A 21,864-nucleotide genomic window follows, 5' to 3' on the forward strand; every position below is an offset into this window, starting at 1 on the left:
AATTTTGTCAAAATTTTATTTTTGTGTAGAAAATTCTATATTCTATAATTTCTATAGAAAATTTTGTCAAAATTTTATTTTTGTATAGAAAATTTTGTCAAAAATTTATTTCTATAGAAAATTTTGTCAAAATTTTATTTCTATAGAAAATTTTGTCAAAATTTTATTTTTATAGAAAATATTGTCATAATTTTATTTCTATATAAAATTTTGTCAAAATTTTATTTCTATAGAAAATTGTTTCAAAGTTTATTTCTGTACAAAATTTTATATCTGTACACAATTTTATTTTCGTAGAAAATTTTGTTAAAATTTTATTTCTATAGAAATTTTTGTCAAAATTTTGAAAAATTACCGATTTGACGAAAATGGACCCAAATCAACCAAATTCCAGTTGGTCCCACCATCGGACCAAATTTAAAAATTAAAAAATTGTTGGACCAATTTTGGTCATATTGCCACGCTGATCAACTAGTTTTACATCCTATACTGGTTAAAAAAAATCCATGACATCAAAACGCCCCCAAAATCTATTTTCAATAACAGAACCCCCCACGCCTTAACCCCACCTTGGATACAATGTCCGTATCTCCCTCACTCATTTTTAGATCTAGAGTATCGCAAGAGGTTCGACCACTAAATAGGTGGGGTCATAAAACATTTTATTTCATTTTTTGAGATTAGATTAATAATGATGGAGGAAATCCATATCACGAAACTCACAACTCGTCGAACCACAAAGAACAACAACAATAGCAGAAGCACCAAAAATTGTTATTCTAACAAATAATGAATTTGATATCTTGCAACATTTTTGTTGTTTGTGTTTTTTTTTTTGTGTTCAACTAACTCTTTAGCCAGGTTTGGCCTGTTTAGTCGACTATTATCGCGCTTTGTCAAATAACATCGATTGTTTGACATACCATATCTTTGGAAGAAAAAAAAAATTCGAAATGTTATCTACGCCACAACTCACGTGCATATGTATGAGTTATCCTTTAGTATTTGATATCGTCGATATTGTATGGTGGACTTACTATATGGATACGTTTGTGGGTGTATGTGTGTGCAAGTCTTTTCTGTGTGTCAAAGCCGATTCGATTTTTCAAGTGCTTGGTTTATTGACCAATAAAATTTCATATTATTTCTTTCGTCCAATAAAATTGAAAATAGCGACAATTTTGCCTTTTTTCTCATATTGAGTTCAATTAATATTTTTGCCCATCGTCATCATCACCACAACCACAACAAAATACTACCATTGCCATGGGTCATAATAAAATTAGGGTAAAAATATGTGAGGGGCATATAAAAGAAATCTTTTCATCAATTAGAGTTATTAAACAATTTTGGTGGGGCGCATATACATCAAGAGTTAATTTATAGAAATACTTTTTTGTTTGGTTTCTCATTATTTGTGACTATTGCATTTGAGGATTGGTGCTCTAAATTTATGATCGAATATCGATTTATGTTTATATCGATTACTATAATAATATTAAAATCTTTGAATGATAAAGTGTTGACGGTATAATAGTTAGATCTTCTTTGAAAAAATTATCTTCTCAGATGATTTAAAAAAAATTGAAACAATCGACCTATAATCGGTTATTGGCAATGACTTAGACAAAACAAAGTGATGAAGTATATGCAAAATTTAACTTATTTTCATGCCAAAAAAAAAACCTATTTGGTCGTAGTTAAATTTTATGTTATTATTTTTTTTCGTAATTTTCTAAAGCCCAATGAAATTTTGCTTACCCCAAGTATGTCCCAAAAATTTTATCAACTAAACGTGAGTATATTGTTTAATATTCGTACACATAAATTTTTAATAACAACTAAAACAGGACAACATTTTCCTACAATTCCAAAAATAGTAAAAATGAATGTTTTAAAAGTCGATTTTTACAAGATTTTCAAATTTGAAAAAGCTGTGCTCAAACTACAGATTTGTTTTTAACTTATGTATTGATAATTAAAACAGAATTAAATTTATGAATGTTAATATTAATTTTGAATGTTACTCTTAATTTTGAATTATCGTATTAATGAATTCGAAATTATAATATACCCTTCTATAATTTTGAATTATCCCTACACACAACCCTATATGACACTAAAGTCAATTTAATTCCATTTTATTTCATGGAATTATTATATAGTTAAATTAACTAAATTAAATTCGTGTCTCCCACAAAATTGTTAAGAATTTCTTCAAATTTGTAAATTTTATCAATAATGCGACCATCTTCGTATGGCACTAAAAACATTTTTGCCATTTTTAACTCCATCTTTTCTTTCGATATTTGAAATAATTATGTCGAAAAATATTTACTTATTTTTTTAAATTGGCGTGAAATCTGCATTTGCAATATTGTTTAGTTAAAATTTTCTAGTCAATTTTAGTTAAAATTTTTTAATTAAAACAACATTTTCTTTTCTGGCGGGTGAGTGTTTTTTTGAGTGTAAACTTGAACTGTTTTGAATTACCTTTAGTCAAAGATTACTGAACTATTAACGGTAAGATATTTGGGATGTACGATCCTTCCAACCTCCGAAATGTAACATCAACGCCTTATGGTCGGAATAATCTACCAATTAGTAACATCCCAGCAAAAAAAAATGGAAGTTCTTCTCAAGGCACAACTTTAAAAGAACTTCTAAAAATGTCCTCCCAAAGATGTTCTTTATTTTAACCCTCTAATGCCCAATGCCTTTAGGCGGGCTTCATTTAATAAGGAAGTTTTTAGTAAAACACCCCTTAACACAACAAAAATGGTCAAAATAAAAAGAAAACTTATTTGAAACAATTCAAGAGGCTTTGCAGCATATGGTGAATTTTACGGTATAAATTTTTCTTGCTTAGTTGGTTTTGTGTCGTTAACATAGAAAATTTAATCAGCTGGCAAAAAATTTGAGGCATTAGAGGGTTAAATGCACAAGAAGTTCATTTGAGTCAATTTTTTTATAACTCGCTTTTTTCATATTTTTAATGGAATTTTTTTTTGTTTCAAACAGGTTACAAACAGATTAAGAATTAATAAAATGGCACAAAATATTTAAATGTAGCCGAAAAAAAAGTTAAATTCTTTCTAGAAAAATTTCGCATTTTTGAAAATAGTTGATGACAAACGTTCCAGACAAGCGTTATAATGCATTAAAAATCATAAACAATTTTAAAAATTATTTATTTGTCAAAATATCACAAAATTTCTTAATTCACATCCAAAACACTGAATTCACCTCACACCTTAAGAAGTGATGTAAATTCAGTGCAGCGGCTGTTGAAATGGTGGACATTTGTCCTATGACAAGCCCATATTTTCACTACTTTTTTGGCGACGCTTTTTTTTTGCTGGGATTCTGTAATATTGAGAAATCGGCCAAAAGACATTACGAGGAGACTGCTTTCAATTCCATGAAAAAAGAAAAGAGAATCAGAAACGCTGAAGGTTATAAGATCATTACTTCAAAGTACACTGAGAAAACCAAGTGCTGCTCGCAAGAGAGCCTTTTTTCAGAAGATGTCTATAAAGGACAGAAAAGACTGCCCAGATATAAGGCAGGGTCATGGTTTTCACACGAATAAAAAATAATCTACGAAAATTCTTCCAAAAATCTAATTGAAAAAAGTTCTTCATCAATTTTTGGTGGTTGTTCAAAAGCGCGTTTTTTTTCAATAAAATATTCGTATCAGCAAGTTTAGAATTTTATCTCAGGGAGGACTTGATACTAGTCAAAATTTAAAAAGTTGACGATTCTAGACAAGGAAAAGGACAATGTTGGCTAATTTTAGAAAATTTTAACTAAATTGAGAGAAAACAGAGAACATGTAGTTTGTCGCAAGAATTTTCTCCCACATTATATATGTGATTCACGGTTGCCACTTGGGCCAAAAATAATCTACCATTTGTAAAAATTTTATTTTTTATTTTTCTATAGAAAATTTTGTCAAAATTTTATTTCTATAGAAATTTTGTCAAAATTATATCTCTATAGAAAATGTTGTCAAATTTGTTTTTCTATAGAAAATTTGTAAAGTACCTATTAATTGGAGAGGACTATTTTGCAAAATCTACCAAAACATCAAGAATTCTACCTATCTACCAAACAGTAAAAAACCATGTTATTTTTCTCGCACATTATATATCTGATTCACGGTTGCAACTCGAGCAAAAATAATCCACCAAAATTTGGAGAAAATTTTACAACAACAAAAAAAATCCACAAAGATCTTATATTGTCAAAATTTATTTCCATAGACAATTTTGTCAAAATTTTATTTCTATAGACAATTTTGTCAAAATTATATTTCTATAGAAAATTTTGTCAAAATTTTATTTCTTTAGAAAATTTTATAAAAAATTTATTTCTATAGACATTTTTGTAAAAACTATCAAAAAGATATTATTTCGTAAAAATTTTATTTCCACCGAAAATTTTGTCAAAATTTTATTCCCATATAAATGTTATCAAAATTTATTTCTATAGAAAATGTTGTCAAAATTTATTTCTATAGAAAGTTTTATCAAAATATTATTTCTAAAAAAAATTTTGTGAAAATTTTATTCCTTTAGAAAATTTTGTCAAAATTTCATTTCTATAGAAAATTTTGTCAAAAGTTTATTACTATAGAAAATTTTATTTCAATAGAAAATTTTGTCAAAATTTTATTTCTGTAGAAAATTTTGTCAAAATGTAATTTCTATAAAAAAAATTTGTTAAAATTTTATTTCTATAGAAAATTTTGTCAAAATTTTATTTCTATAGAAAATTTTGTCAAAATTTTATTTTTATAGAAAATATTGTTAAAATTTTATTTCTATGGAAAATTTTGTCAAAATTGTATTTCTATAGCAAATTTTGTAAAAATTTTATTTCTATAGAAAATTTTGTAAAAATTTTATTTCTATAGAAAATTTTATAAAAATTTTATTTCCACCGAAAATTTTGTCAAAATTTTATTTCCATAAAAAATATTGTCAACACTTTATTTCTTTAGAAAATTTTTTCAACATTTTATTTCTGTTGAAAATTTTGTCAAAATTTTATTTCTATAGAAAATTTTGTCAACATTTTATTTCTATAGAAAATTTTGTCAAATTTTTATTTCTATAGAAAATTTTGCCAAAATTTTATTTCTATAGAAAATTTTTCCAAAATTTTATTTCCATAGAAAAAAAGTTTATTCCTATAGAAAATTTTGTCAAAATTTTATTTGTATAGAAAATTTTGTAAACATTTTAGTTCTATATAAAATTTTATCAAAATGTTATTTCTATGGACATTTTTGTAAATTTTTTTTCTAGAGAAAATTTTGTCAAAATTTTATTTCTATAGAAAATTTTGTCAAAATTGTATTTCTATAGAAATTTTTGTCAAAATTTTATTTCTATAGAATTTTGTCAAAATTTTATTTCTATAGAAAATTTTTTCAAAATTTTGTCAAGATTTCTACACTCAGAAAAGTGAACCCTATATTTCACTAAAGCCGATTTAATTCTATTTAAGTAATTTTTTTTTTTGTAAATTTTTTTTCTAGAGAAAATTTTGTCAAAATTTTATTTCTACAAAAAATTTTGTCAAAATTTTATTTCTATAGAAATTTTTGTCAAAATTTTATTTCTATAGAATTTTTTGTCAACATTTTATTTCTATAGAAAATTTTGTCGAAATTTTATTTCTATAGAAAATTTTGTCGAAATTTTATTTCTATAGAAAATTTTGTGAACATTTTAATGTTGTCAACGTTTTATTTCTGTTTATTTGCCTTTCAACCTACGCGTTATAGATTGAAAGGGCTTTGAATGGAATGCCTTATTTCACACGTTGATGAACATAAGGGCTTTTGAGTTTGGTTTCGTTTGGATATCGCGCACGTCATATAGCGCGAAGCCTAAACCTTTCTTAAAGAAAAGACGTTCGTTTAATTTTCTTTTCTAAGAATTTATTGGTCTTCGTGACCTTCTTCTTTGACAATTCAACCGTAACTAACTCTAATAGAGAAAAATTCAAAGTTAATTTACAAATTCCGTTAACACGGTAAATCTTAACGAAAACAATAGAAAAAGGATAAATAAAAGTAGAAAATGAAATTCGATAAACTTAAATAAAGAAAACATGACAAACATTCTCTTAGAAAACAGAATATTCAAAACTTAAGAGAATACGGAATTATTAAATAAAAGAAAGAAGAAATTAATGTAGAGGCAATAAAATGTGTTGTTGGAGCGAATCCTAATACGCTCTCCAATAAAATTGAAGTAATGTTGTTGAACTCGCTTCAACATATTCCCGCCTCAGCACGGAAGAGTGATTTGGTCTCGTCCTTCTTTTTATAGGCATGTGCAGCTTTGATCGCCCCTGACTGTACAATCGGTGTAATATTGCATTATAGCTAATGCTGCTGCGTCAATGGCATATATTGACCTGTAAGTAAAGAACAGAAAGAAGTTCGTACAAATGATTAAGTAGTTTGTGGGGGTGATCAAATCGCGCGATTGTGCTAGATTTCTTGAGGCGGTGTGGTGTTGTGGACTGTATTTGCGTTGGGCGGTATTAGTTACCAATGTGCACAATTTAACCATCGGTCGAGTTTTTGTGCCGTTTTGTGTTAGAGTATCGGCTACCCTAACATTTCGATGGTCGTTGTAGTGGACTTTCAAAACTCGCCTTTCGGTGGGTGGTAGCAAGTCCCTGATTACTGTAAAATTATTTGACCGAATATTATTATTGTTCGTAATCCATTTTGCTCGCTGTTGAGGTTCGATAATGTATTTAGATTTCCACCGATGTGCGAAGATTCGGTGGAGAGATTTTAGTCGTTCCCAGCAATTCAGTAGCGATAGCGAGTTTTCTGGAACGTCGTGAGATATTTCAGGTGTGGCGAAGATTGGTGCTCCGCGCAGGAGATGGACTTTATCGCCGATAAATGGATGAACGGGGAGGTGTCTGTTTTGATTATATACTCTTCGTTTATCTCGTAGATTTCCATTTTCTCTTGGAAATGCAGTCTGTTGTGATAGAAGAATGAGACGATGTCCTACAAATAAGATTTCTTCTTGACGTAGAAAATTGTTATTGGTGACTATTTTTCTTTTCCAGGCGTTATAGAATCGGAACATATAGCATAAGACTCGTAGACAGCGATTGAGTGACGAAAATCTTGAACTCATATCTTCTCCGTCGATTGTGGTGAAAAAGGTAGCAACCCGCTTTTCACGGGGTTGTGTTTCGAGTGTTTTCTTGGCGCTGTGATCTTCAATGTTTAAAAATTCTTCGCCCAGAAGATCTTCTCGGGGCCAGCGTTGTAAACGAGCCTTACTATTGGAAGTAAGCTTCTTAAGGGGAAATCCAGCGGATGAAAGAGCCTTTACTAGCCGATCCTGTTTGATTTTGGCTTCCGCGATGGAAGGAGCGCCTGATAATACGTCGTCGACATAGACTTCGTGTTGCAAAATTTGTGACGCTTGTGGGTATAATAGTTTGCAGTCTCTTCCCAATTCTGATAGGGTTCTAATTGCGAGGAATGGGGCGGCGTTTACGCCGAAGGTAACGGTTTTTAATTGAAAATTCTGTACAGGCTTGTTGGGTGCGGGACGAAATAAAATTTGTTGAAATTTCTGGTCGTCTTCATGGACCCATATCTGGCGGTACATCCTTTGAATGTCGCCGTTGAATACGAATTGATAGTACCGCCAGTTTCGTAAGACTTTCACCAAGTCTTGTTGCAGAATCGGCCCAGAATGGAGAACATCGTTTAAAGAATGTCCACTGGAAGTTTTTTTCGACGCATTGAACACAACGCGGACTTTTGTGGACTTGCTTTCTGGGCGAACCACGGCATGATGAGGAAGAAAATAGTTTATTTCGTTGTCACCGCTTTCTTCATTTGCTTTTACTAGTGCCTTGTGGCCTAACTCCTCATATTCGCGAAGAACTTTATCGTATTCGTGCTTTAGTTCTGGCGTTTTACTTAAATTCTTTTCCATTCGGATGTATTGAGCGAATGCCATGTGTCGCGAAGACCCCAGGAATATTTCGTGTGGATATTCCTGTTTGAAGGGTAGTCGGACTACATATCGACCGTCATTTTGTCGATAAGTCGTTGATTTATGAAAATTCTCACACCATGTTTCAGTATCGGATTCGGTCTGAGGTTTCTCTACCTCTTCTAACTCCCAAAACCTTTTTTGCTGCTCGTGCAGTGCTAATGCCTCGGATTCAGACACGATAGTTGAAAATGCGTTAACTTGTTCGGCATCTGCTGGACCTGACAGATACCAGCCAAATTGAGACTCTCGGGCCTCCAATCCACCATCAATCTGAAGTAATGATCCCGTTTTATTGATGAACGGAAGGTAGTCGCTACCGATGATCATATCGATTGGGGCTGGCTTATGGAAAAATGGGTCTGCGAGGTTCAGACCCTTCACTTCATTGAGAAGTGTCGTCTTGATTGGCCGCGAAGGCAACAAATGAGCCAAACTTGATACGACCAATGCTTTAATTATGATTTTGAAATCGGATTTCGGAGCCTTTACAGTTAGAATACATTTCCCCTTGCAACTGCTTACGACCGTGCCACCCAACCCTGAAATCTGAGCGTTATGGGTCTCCATCGGGATGGCCAACCTCTGTTGAACGCGTTTGGAAATGAAACTTCGTTCTGACCCTGCATCTAGAAGTGCCCTAACCGCAAAAAGTTCTCCGCAATGTTCCAAGAATATTCGCGCTGTTGGTAAAACAGTTGTACTTTCATTTTGCGCGAAGAGTGTATTAACTTCTTCCACCGGCTCGGTGGTATTCAAAAATGTATTTTCATGTGCTTGTTTTGAAATTGATGGCCCATCCTGCTTAGGATTTCGGGACCCGTTTTCTTGAATTTTTTCTTGCGTTTGATCACATTTCGAATTTATGTGTAACATCGTGTGGTGCTTTCTCTTGCATTTTGCGCACCGCCTCTTGCTGGTGCAGTCTGACTTGAAATGGTTAGGTGAGAGACAATTTAGACAATATTTGTTTTCCATAGCGAATTTGGTACGGTCAGTGGGTGACAAATCTTTAAACTGTTTGCACGACATAAGCCAATGATTCTGATTGCACTTCTTGCACATTGTTTTTAAGTTTTGATTTGTCGCGGAGATATGGAACGATTGGGATTTTGAATTTTGATTTTCCCTCGTATTGGGTTTTCGAAAATCAAGTACTGTTTCTAGTTTCTCAATTCGATTTGATAGAAATGAATCCATTTGTTGCCACGAAGGCAATTCCTTGTGGTTTGACAAAGAATCTTCCCAGGCTCGTAACGTGTCGTCGGGAATTTTAGAAGAAACAATATGTATGAGGATCGGATCCCAATTATCGACGGCTATTTCATAAGACTTGAAAATCGCCAGACTATCGTTAATCGCGCTTTGTATTTGTCGAATTGACTTTGGTGACTCGTTTGAAACAGATTGAATCGAAAAAAGCTTTTTCATTTGTTGATTCACCAATATGCGCTTATTTTCGTAGCGATTTCTCAATGCTTCCCATGCTAAACTAAAATTGGCGTCGGTTAAATCAAATTTCTTCACAATGTCATTCGCTTCCCCTCGGGTTTTACCGCGAAGGTGATACAGCTTCTGAGCTGGGGATAAATGTGGATGATTTCCAAATACAGCTGAAAAGATGTCTCTAAATGCTGGCCATTTAGAGTATCCCCCCTCGAAAGGTGGAGTATCGCAGGGCGGCAATTTGAGAGAAGGCGCACTTCGTTGTGGCGGAATATGATCGACACTGTTTTCTTGTTGACTATTTGTTTTAGAACAAATAGCTATCATTATGCTTTCCTTGCATTTTTGATATTTAGCGCAAGCTTCTTCAAATTTTTGGCCATTAACGTCATTATAATCATGTTCTTCTTTCTCATCTTCTAATGCTAATGCCTCATAACTCGCAACTAGCTGTGGCCATCTTCTTTCCAATTCCAAATCTTTAATTTCTAGTAACTGAACCGATAGTGTTTCTGCCTTTTGATTTTCGAGTTCCTGGCAGAATGTTACGATCTGATTATGATTAAAAAGAAATTTTCGACGCGTAGCCATTTTCCTGTGTGATTTTTTACACCTACACCAAAGAAAATTATACGTTTCTGGGTCGCAAAGATTTACTTTTGGATTGTAATATCTCGAAGATTTGCCCGCTTATGAAGACGAGTCGACAATATATCAAAAATGCAATCGCAATGAACGTATTTTGGCTGTACAATTGAATGTAAATATATTTTTATCGCAAAATTCCTACTAAATATTTTTGAATGACGGTGTGCTTAAATATTTCAGGCTTAAATCTCCACCGAATCTATTATTATTATCTTTTACATGAAAACCAGTAGAGAAAATAGCAAAATGTTCAAAATTCGTAGGCTTGTATGTAATTTTGTTGAATCCCTCGCGGATGTTCTGGGCAATAATTGTGGCAAAATTATGTGTGCATTCGTTGTGGTTTTCTTTTTACTTTGGTCGCGATGACGTAATCGTAAAAATTACTCAAGTTGGAACAAAGTTGTGTGATATGAAAAATTTATCAAGTGTATACGTAACATGTAAAGAGGTCCAAAATTTCCAAAATATTTCTCTGCCGCCAAGATTGCGTGTACTTTTTTGCGCACAGTCGTATGTTACAACTATTTTGAAAATTTTCCAAGAAAAATAAATTGGAACGACTCACCGAATAATTTTTGCTGGATGTGTCTCTGGAACCGCGAAGGAAATTATCTCCGCTATGGCAATATTATTTATGCAAACCAAATTTATTTTATTTTTCACCGCAAAAGTGTTTTTATTCAAATTAATTTTTAGTTAAATTTGTGTGGAAAAATATTTAGTTTATTTTCTTTGTTTCGTTTTTTTTTTTGTAAATCCACATTAATTTGTTATATTAATTCTCATACCGCTATTATTTGTTTTTCACCACTACACCGTTTGTTTATTGTCTATTTATTTTATTTTGTATGTGGGATTTTTTATTCTGTCCGCGGAGGAAAATTCCCTGAAGGTAGGGTAACCCTATACAATTTGGCACTTTTTCCCACGGGTAACAATTTTCCACTATCACGGCAACACTATTATAGCGGTACTTTGAAAATAATCTTTGGTTCCTTTTTCACTTTTATTTCTCACTTATTTTGTAAAATTATTTCAACTCAATAATTTCAATATTAATATGCAGCTTTAGTTATTTATTTCTTCTTGTTTATATATTTTCTTGCCACTGACCGTTGTTCTCCGTTTTGTTCCAATAATTTCTTCTCGCACACACACACTATCACTATTGTAAGGCAAAATTTTTTACCATTTATTTTCATTCTTTTTGCCTTTATTTTAATGTCACCACACTTTTATTTAATTACTTACTTTATTTTCTTTCACTTTTTGTTTATTTGAACGCGTTAATATATCGTTTAATTATATTTATTTAATAAAATACTTCGCGTAGAATCGAAACGTTCTTACCGTCGGTCACTTGTGTCCTTTTACTTTACCAGTTTGTTTGACGTTTATGCCAATGATCATCTGTCATATGATCAACAAGTTACCCAGTAGGGATCGTCGTCTTAAGGGAAAATTGATGGAATGTTACCACTGAACGACCGTTAAAATTTTAATTTGCTAAAATTGTCAATCTGGTAATTACAAACTGTGGGAAAATTGTTATTGTAGCACGGATCGTATTTTAGACAACTTTTGACGTTTTCTATTATCCCGTAGACAAACGTTGTTGTTGTTATCTTTTTGTTTTCTTCTTTTTTCTCGCGATATAGTATGCGGGTATTTGTTTTTGTATTATATGCACCGAATTACACGCACACACACTTTCTTGCAAATATTATTGTCTATTACTTTATATTTAAGCACGGAATTGATGTTTCGTTCAGTTTTTTTTTTTTTGTTTTTTGTTTTTGGAGTTTTCTATGTTAACCTTTGTCTCCTTTTTTACACTTTTTCTTGTAATTATTTTGACGTTTGAGTTTGTCTCAAATTTTTATAGCACTGTTTTTGAATTTTATGTATTTTAGGGCCTGTTCACACTAAGCAACATAATCTGAAAGACCAAACACAATGTTTTTTAAACGAAATTTTTGAATTTTGTTATCGTTTTCCGTATTTTTGCATACGTTTTATATGCGCGAGATGACAGCGTTGACATTCACTGATTTCTTTTGATCACACCACGAACCACCAACACATTTGCGCTTACCCAATCTATTCTTTACCAATTTTTTATGATGTTGATGATGTTCGCTGGTGATGATTATGTTTCTCTCCTCGTTGGAGTCGCCTTTTTCCTCTCCTCGTTGGAGTCGTCTTTTTCCTCTCCTCGTTGGAGTCGTCTTTTATATTCTCGGTCGAGAATCGTTTTGTATCCAATGTTGTATATTTTCACTGGTACGTTTCTTGCGCTACGGTTGCTCCTGGTTGTTCCTACTCCCAATGTTAAATTAGGAGGCTCGAATGGACCATATGTTTATTTGCCTTTCAACCTACGCGTTATAGATTGAAAGGGCTTTGAATGGAATGCCTTATTTCACACGTTGATGAACATAAGGGCTTTTGAGTTTGGTTTCGTTTGGATATCGCGCACGTCATATAGCGCGAAGCCTAAACCTTTCTTAAAGAAAAGACGTTCGTTTAATTTTCTTTTCTAAGAATTTATTGGTCTTCGTGACCTTCTTCTTTGACAATTCAACCGTAACTAACTCTAATAGAGAAAAATTCAAAGTTAATTTACAAATTCCGTTAACACGGTAAATCTTAACGAAAACAATAGAAAAAGGATAAATAAAAGTAGAAAATGAAATTCGATAAACTTAAATAAAGAAAACATGACAAACATTCTCTTAGAAAACAGAATATTCAAAACTTAAGAGAATACGGAATTATTAAATAAAAGAAAGAAGAAATTAATGTAGAGGCAATAAAATGTGTTGTTGGAGCGAATCCTAATACGCTCTCCAATAAAATTGAAGTAATGTTGTTGAACTCGCTTCAACAATTTCTATAGAAAATTTTGTCAAAATTTTGTTTCTATAGAAAATTTTTTCAAAATTTTGTGAAGATTTTGTTTCTACACTCAGAAAAGTGAACCCTATATTTCACTAAAGCCGATTTAATTCTATTTAAGTTCATGGTAATATTACGTCTTAAGAAAGTTTCATGACATTAATAATTTTTTTTGCGTACGATAGTTAAATTAACTAAAAAAGAGGAAAAAATTGTACACAAATGAAGCATAAAGATTAATTAAATTCGTGTCTCCCACAAAATGGTTCATAGTTTTTTAAAATGTATAAATATTACCAATAATGCGCCCATCTTGAACTTTGTATGGCACTAAAGCCGTTTTTGCAATTTTGAACTACAATTTCATCCTTCAAACTACGAAATTTTCATTATTAAGTGAAAAATAATTATGTTGTTTAAAAAAAATTTCTTGAATTTTTCGAAAATTATTTACTTACTTTTGTGAAATCCGTGTAACATCTGCGTTTATAATATGGTTTAATTAAAATTTTCTAAAATTAATCTACTTTTTTTAAAATGAACTAAAATTTTCTCTCCTGGTGGGTTCACTGGTTTTTCAGTGTATAGAAAATATTGTTAAAATTTTATTTCTATAGAAAATTTTGTCAAAATTTTATTTCTCTAGAAAATTTGTAAAGTACCTATTAATTGGAGAGGACTATTTTGCAAAATCTACCAAAATAGCAAGAGTTCCACCAATCTACCAAACAGTAAAATATCTACCATTTTTGGTAGACTTCTACCAACTGTGGCAACCGTGATCTGATTTTGACAACTATTTCTGGCAGAAATATTCCATGTTCCTCATCCAAAAATAAGACTTCGCTCTATTCCTTTTCTGCGTCTAAGAGGGAAACAGATTTTCAACATAGTCTCCTTTTAACTCAGCAGACTTTATTTCCTTTATTTTATTTCCCAGTTTGATTTCAAAAATCAAAATCACTCAAATGCCACAAAATGTCAAATCAAATCCCAAAGCATAGTCATGAGGAGGATTCCCACAAGATTAAGGATTATTTATGTGTTTTGACAATTCAAAGAATGTTAAGACCAGACTGTTTTTTTTTCTACAGGCGTACAGACCATTATAAAATTCTTCTTCAAGCTATTGTATATGACATACTCGTGCTAAACGCACTTTAAATTTTTTGAAAATAAAAATCTACTTTTTGTGTGTTTGTCATGGTGATAACTTAAATGATTTATATTTCAAAATAACATTAAGCACAAAAATCAAGCACTGTAGGATGAATGATGAATTTTATTTCGATTATTTTTCAATGAAATTCAAGACCATAAACCACAGTCAAAATCAATACCCAATGGCTAATCACAACCAAAGTGAGCAAAGAAATAAAAACTTTGGGAGTTATAAAAATTAAAAAAGGCTAATTCTAGAATAATAAATCATTGGCTGGGGAATCTAACGTATGTTAACGAAAGAACACATTTGAAATAGCAAAGTACATATAGGAAGGAATTCTTTCGTTAACTCTACCACCTTGTGGATGATGTTGAAAATCTTGAATATAGGGATGTAGATGAAAGCGAAAGAAAAAGGCGGGGATAAATCAACCATCTTTATTCATAGCTAAACCATTATTTATAGTTCGTCATCATAAAGGAAATACCAAACCAATCGAAATGTTGATGATTGATTGCATTATACCTTTTATCAGAATCTCCATCACCTTAACAAAGTATGTTTGTTTGTGTTTTAAAGGAATCAAAGAAAAATTGTCTCATTTGTCTCTGGGTTTTGTTTTCAGTTGAGGTTATTTTATCTCTTTAATGTGTATTTTTAGGTTTAACAGAATTTCTGTTTATTTATTCAATTTATGACCCCCCGATTTGAATGGCAGACGTATAAGAGGTATATGAGCACTGTTACTTCATTAAGTCCATAAAAACTGTAGGATTGCAATTAAGTTTTATTGGTGGGTATTATGTTTAATCCATGTGGTCAATATTATGGCAGGCATACCCTAACAAATCAAAATCAGAGAAAATTCGAATTTTTTTATTCTATAGTTCAACATTTAGGTGATTTTTTTTGGCTAGTCACTTTTATAAGCAAATGATAAAATTGATGTGGTTTTGGATACATTTTAAGGGCATTTGTATACATTGATTCTTATTGTTATCCATGAAAAATCTTCATTTGTTTGGATCGTTGAATAAAATGTATACCTAAGAAATTGGAAATATAAGACAACCAGTACAGTTCCAATGATTTAGGTTATGTGGCAGCCCGATGTATCAGGCTCACTTAGACTATTCAGTCCATTGTGATAATGATTTGGTTTTTACTTAAATTATTTCGGTATTGATTCCGAGCCAACACTGAAAAAACAGTGAACCCATCAGGAAGAACAATTTTGGTTAATTTTAGAAAATTTAGATTATTTTTAGAAAATTTTAACTAAACAGTATTACAAACGCTGACATCACACCGATATCACAAATACAAATTAATATTTTCAATATATTCAAGAAAAATTTTCACTTGTTAAACAATATTTTGTATTGAAGAAAAAATTGGAGTTCAAATTTTCAAGAATATCTTTAGTGCCATACGAAGTTCAAGATGGGCGCATTTGTAGTAAAATTTACAAATTTTAAGAAATAATTAACTATTTGTGAGAATTAGGAATTTAGTAAACCTTTATGCCTCGTATATATATTATTTTCCCCCGTTTTTTAGTTCATTTAAGTAACGTACGTAAAAAATTATTAGAGTAATGGAAACTTTCTCCAAACATAATAGTTCCATGAACTAAAATAAAGTTAAATTGGCTTTAGTGAAATAGTGAAACCTCTATTTTGAGTGTTAAATTTTAAGACACCAAATTTAAACAAAAAAGAATTTTTTATTGAAAGTAAATTCAAATTTAGTTCAAATGAAGTGAAAAAAGTTATTTATGTCTAATACATTTTTTTGAATTTATCTAAAAACATTTACTTATTTTTGTGATATCGGCGTGATGTCTGTAATGTAATGTTAAAATTTAAATAATAATTCTAAAATTTTAATTTTCGTTTTTTTTATCTCAGCTTAAAGCCATGCATTGACTAAACTACAAGTGTAGCTTAACCAACAGAGGAAAATTATGCTTGTCAAATTTATTTGGGCAAAGCCCTATAGACTGCAAGATGGTTGGATGTACAGCTGTTTCGGAATTACCACATTCCTCATCAGCATCCTCTACTTGCAGCAAAACTATCAACCAATTATCAGAATAAATTCGGGTAATTCACTCAACCCAAAGTGAACTACACTTGAACCTCCCGAAAAAGGGTTTGATAGTCGGCTACTGCCTAAACAAATTTAATTTAAATTTAAAATTTAAATTTTCTAAAATTAACCAAGGTAGTTTCAAATTAATTGATATATTTGAATCTTTGGATTACAGATAAAAAACCTTCAATATAGGCTAAGATTGATTTTGATGATGTTGCATCCTTTTTACAATTTTTTTTTTGGTTAAGAAAATCTTTTTTATTTGGTTGTGTTTGTAGTGAATTACTCCGCACGAAAATGTAACTAAATTTTATTCCGACTATTTAATGTCATTTTTGGATTTTTACTACCATTTACGAAATTCTTCTTTCTCATATAGCAAAAATGCCACCATTACCATATTAACCACGTAGTTATTCATTCTGCTACTTCTTTAAAATAACGAAATTTTTAGTAATCTATTTAGTGATACATTTAAAATTTTTAGTGATATAGGATACAGGATACAGATTTAATTTCTCGAATTTTCATTCTCCTTTTGCGATATACGAGTATCAACAGAGGTATTCCACAGACAAAAAAATAATTTTTGGATTCAATCACAAAATTAACCCTTAAATGCACATGATCGCCGATTCCTCCGAAAAATATACATATAATATGCAAAATGATATATAAAGAATATCTGAATACCATATTTTTTTCAATTTTTTTTTTTTTTTTTTTTGAAAAAAAAAATAGTGGTTGTATCCTAAAAAATACAGTGCGCATTAAACTAAGTTTTTATTTACAAATAAGCAGTTTGATTTTAGTAGAGAATAGAGAAAAATAGATATTTTTACACTACACACTTTTAAACCAACATTACTTTTATCTCTTGTAAATATTATTTAACTTAAAATTTGTAGTTTTTGCATTTTTTGTCAAAGTTTGAGTTTTAATTTTGACTGCAGATTACTCAGAAGTACAACAAAATTTCAAAAAAAAACATATTTTTATAAATAGCGCTATGATGTAATAAATACAACAAACCTGATTTCATAGAATTCGGTCAAACTTTGAAGACATAAGAATTTGAGGGTTAATTGATTCAATTAATTTTTAATTGAAATGTCTTCAATTAAAAAATTAATTTCGTGATTGAATCAGAAAAAATTGTTTGTGTGTGATTGAGTTTTGTTTTAACCCCTTCACTACCGAAGTCAACATAATGGTACAAACTTAAATTTTTCTTCTGTTTTTGCTTGTATTAACAGCATGTAGAATAAAAATTGTAATTCTGAGGACCTACCTCAATTACTTCAATAGCTATATGAGTTTGTTCTGAAAACTTGATTCTTGAATTGTGACCAAATAGCTCTATGAAAATAAGCGCTATTTGACCTATTATATCTATTGAAGTGTGAGAAAAAATACAAAAAAGAACCCGAAAAATATCAGCCATAGTTTTTGTATGAATGTCCATTTACATAGAGTAGAAAAATGGACTCAAAATTTCGTATTTTTCGTTTATTGCTAAAGAAGTTTATAAAAGTGCATTTCAGTGCTCACCAATATGTAAAATATTTATAGCTTATTTAGATTAAAGCCTCTACTTTAAAATAACATCGAGAAATAAATCAAAATTAAACGGGGAAATAGAGTTTGGTGTCGTTTTCGAATGTCCTGCTAGGTGGACATCGGTAGTGAAAGGATTAAATAAAAAAATTGTTGAATCGATTAAATTTTTAATTGAATATTTTTGAAAATTCAATTAAAATTTTAATTGGAAATATTTTGGGTGAAAATTTTTTCTGTGCACGTACAAATAAATGTCAGTTTAAAAATCCAAATTATAACAAATTCTTCAAAAATGTGTGTTTATTTCAAATTTCATAAAACGCTTTAAACCAAAGATGTAAAATACTCAAAATAAATATTAGCCTATTTTTTATGTTTTCAAATTTAATCCCAAGATTCAATATCTCAATTAATTTATAGATTATTTCTTAAAATCTAAAATGATTTTCTTTTCTTTAAGGGAAATGTGACTAACAAAAAACCTCTATTTTTTACAATATTTTTTTCAATGCATAAATTATTTTCCCGATGTTGGTGCCTATGGAAGCCACAATTTTTAGACTTTCCTGAAATTATGAACTGATATACTTTTCTATTCAAAAATTATTATTCTCAATACAGTTAAAATCGAATTATAATCATAACCGCTATATAAAGTTGAAAGAAAAAACTTTCATATCGTTGTTAACTATTCCGAATAAAATTGTGAGAAAAGTAAAAAAATATATATATTGATGTTTTTCGTAGACCCAAAACATTCCGGAATTCATAATTTCAAATTCCACCATGGTGCCAATCTGCTAATCCCTAAACTACCGAAATTTCGAGATACTCCAAATGATATTTATTATACTTTTAAAAATGATTCCATCTGTCCAAACTTAAAAAAAAACTTCTTAGATAGTATTTCGAAGCTATGATTTGTGTTTATGGAAGAATTTAAAAATATAAACAAAAGTAGGCAACCCTATAAAATAACTGTTGAGAGAGTGGTGGAAATTTCGAAGAGAAATTCCTCACTTTATATTTTATACAAAATTATAAATAAAAAAATTAATAAATAATTATAAAATTTGTAAATAACATTTTAACCACTTACCAGGTGCTGGTTGCGCTGGATAGGTTGGTTTTTTCATCCACTCATAGTATTGATGTGATTTCACCGGTGATGAACGATTGTTGCTATTTATACTATTGTTGTTGTTGTTATTGTTGCCATTAGCCGTCGATGGGCTATTGTTATTATTCAAATGATGGGCAATATGATGGGGTGATGATGATGAGGCTGGAGCTCCGGGACTTGAGATCTCACTGCCACTAACCGTAATCGGTGGTGAGGGTAAACCCTCAGTGATATGATGTTGTTGCTGCTGCTGCTGTTGTTGTTGCTGCTGTTGGGGATCACCAATGCTGCTAACAGTTTCATTCAATTGATTTGTACTACCCGATGCAGGACCAGCTGAAGTAGTGCTACTCGCACTACCCGCTGACGATGAAGGTGTTGAACCAGCTCCCACTGCACCATTTAAAAGCTGATGTTGTTGTAATAAATCGGCATTTTGGGCAAAATTATCCGCTGATGAAGGTGAATGCCAATCCGCAGCAGCAGCGGCAGCAGTATTAGAGGCTGAATGAAACATACTATGGGGATTATAATACATTTGATGATGGGCCGTTGCATGCGGTGAATCCATGTCGCCCAGATATTGATGATTGGGCGGTGTATGGTAATTGGCATTCCAATGCCAAGGTTGACCAGCTGAATAGGCCAAATTGGCAGCGGTGTGTTTTTGTGAATAGGATAAAGGATTGTAATAGGAAACCATTGTGTAGATTGGGCGAATTTGTTTCACGCGGCTTAATTCGGTATAAATTGAGGTTAGGGAAAATAGTCACTGGGATATATATATTTTTTTATTTGTCAAGAACACTAGGTGATTTTTTTATATCTAAACTGGGTTTATATATTTTTAATGTTAAACATTTTTTTTATAAAAAAAATGTATATATATATTTTTTCTTTTAAATTTATGTCATTTTTGTAACACTCAATAGTAAATTTTTTTTATTTATATGTCTTGCACGCGTTGTTGTCTTGTTTTCGTTTCTCCTTTTGTTTTACTTTAACTTTTGATTGTTTTAATTGAGCTTAGTTTATGAGCCGTTATTTGTCACTTCTAGAATGACAGTTCAATCAATCACTTGCAATTATATGCTCTTATATGTTATTGTTGTTTTAGTATTATCACTCTCAATTACACTCTTTCATTTAATTTTTTTACTCTTCAAGTGTTTACGGTAAATCTCTTGTAGGCGTTTATGTGTGCGTGTGTATGTATGGTTGCCTCAGTACGATGATTTGCATAAGTAAACTATTTACGATAATCCAGTAATCGATTATCCACTCTTCGGCTATTGATAAATCTCTCTCTATTGTGATTTAGTGATTGCAGCAATTCGATAATTATGCTTGCTATTTGTGTTATTACCGTTGCCGTTGTCGCCGTCGTTGCTTACGGTCTTTTTTGAATTTATTGTTAATTTCTTTATATTTTTATAATTTAACCGTTGTAAATATGCGTTGATGAGATGTTTTAAAGAAATAAAACCTATTTTCCACCGACGTCGGCGATGTATAGTATGTGCTGCTTGCTCTTCACTTGTTTGCGTATCATAAAATACTGAATTGCTTCATGCACAATACTACACAGTGAAACTCAATAGCTGCGTACTGGGTTCCGTGTGGGTTTTGTGTGTGTTTTTTTTGCTTTCGTTTCTTGGTAGACTTGTTGAGTGATATGGAAACCCGATAACCGTCTACCGAACTTGCCTTTGACGTTAAGACTAAACGTATATGGGTGATAAAACCTCGTAAACTAACAAAATAAGCGACGACGAGCCAAGAAAACAGACGATGCAAGAGGAAAAGAGCTTGTCTAAAAACCACCACCGCTTTAACGGAAACAAACACACATGTAGATATGAAACAACTAATAAAGTACGTTTATAGTTCTCTCTTTCATATACACAGTGAAACACCCCATCGGTTTCATTGCCTCACTCATTCACTTACCCTGTAGGCCTTTGTATGTGGGCATGTCTAAATGTTTGCCTTATTACTACAAAGATTTGTGGGCTCATAATTTAACCCTCATATAGCCTAGACCCGCCTTGGACTTTTTCAATTCAAGATGGCATTTTCCGTTAATGTGTTTCTCTCTCTTTCTTTCATTAACGCATGTACCATTTGAAAAGAGCCATTATATGCTTTATTTGTGTCACTTGTAACGTATTGGAAATGAGGCCCCACCTTTTATCAAATTTAGTTTGAGCTGCGGGCAAAGTAAGGGGATTTCAGTAATCACTTTAGTAAATAGTCAGGTAATATGATATTAGCCATGGCGTATGTTAACTTGTTTTTTTGACCTAGTAGAGGCGTGTTTTTATACAGATCTCAGGTAAATTCCATCCTATATGAATGAGTTTCGTGTTGAATTTTTCTCCAAATTTTTTTTTTAGTTTAGTTTTGTTTTGTTTATAATAAATTTTATTATCCTAAATCGTGGTTGTGTTGTGTTTCCCATACTACTAAAGGGGAGAGGATTAGTTCTTTTGCTTATACACCTTTCGCCAGACATTCAAACATTCGTATGTCTACAGGGTCTGGTAATTATTTCGCCGCATTATGTAATTAAAGGCCATAAAAGTGTGCATGCGGGCATTTTTTTTTTCGTGCTTTCCTCCATCAAATACCTACGCCATAATGGGATTTAGTTTTTGCTATATTTTGCCATTGATGGTAAATTATCGAGAAACTAAACTAAATAACCAAAATATGGAATATTATGAAAGTTAATGACACATGAGCAGTAGGTCCCGAATATTATGAATTTAAGGAATGCTATATAACATCTAAAAATAGTGAAAACTCCCTTAATGAGATCAAATAGTAAATGATATAAATATATTATTTTCTACGCTATTTATTTCTAC

At 31.3% G+C, this 21,864-nt stretch overlaps 1 protein-coding gene and 1 long non-coding RNA gene across 2 annotated transcripts in view; both read right to left on the minus strand.

Annotated features, from left to right (window-relative positions):
- The window catches only part of cad (caudal type homeobox), a 94,732-nt gene extending 74,047 nt beyond the window's left edge, over positions 1–20,685 (minus strand). The window contains exon 1 of the mRNA XM_075296713.1: positions 18,971–20,685. Coding sequence (XP_075152828.1) covers positions 18,971–19,697 — 727 coding nt within the window. The 5' untranslated portion in view covers positions 19,698–20,685. The remainder of the gene's footprint in view (positions 1–18,970) is intronic.
- Positions 5,929–11,518, minus strand: LOC142226617 (uncharacterized). Its single transcript, XR_012719715.1, has 2 exons — positions 11,403–11,518; positions 5,929–6,432 (listed from the first exon to the last, which is right to left on the minus strand). It is a non-coding gene; the product is annotated as an uncharacterized LOC142226617 (long non-coding RNA).
- Positions 20,686–21,864: the final 1,179 nt, after the last annotated feature.

This window comes from Haematobia irritans, chromosome 2 (assembly GCF_050003625.1).
Source record: "Haematobia irritans isolate KBUSLIRL chromosome 2, ASM5000362v1, whole genome shotgun sequence".
NCBI classification, from domain to species: domain Eukaryota; kingdom Metazoa; phylum Arthropoda; class Insecta; order Diptera; family Muscidae; genus Haematobia; species Haematobia irritans.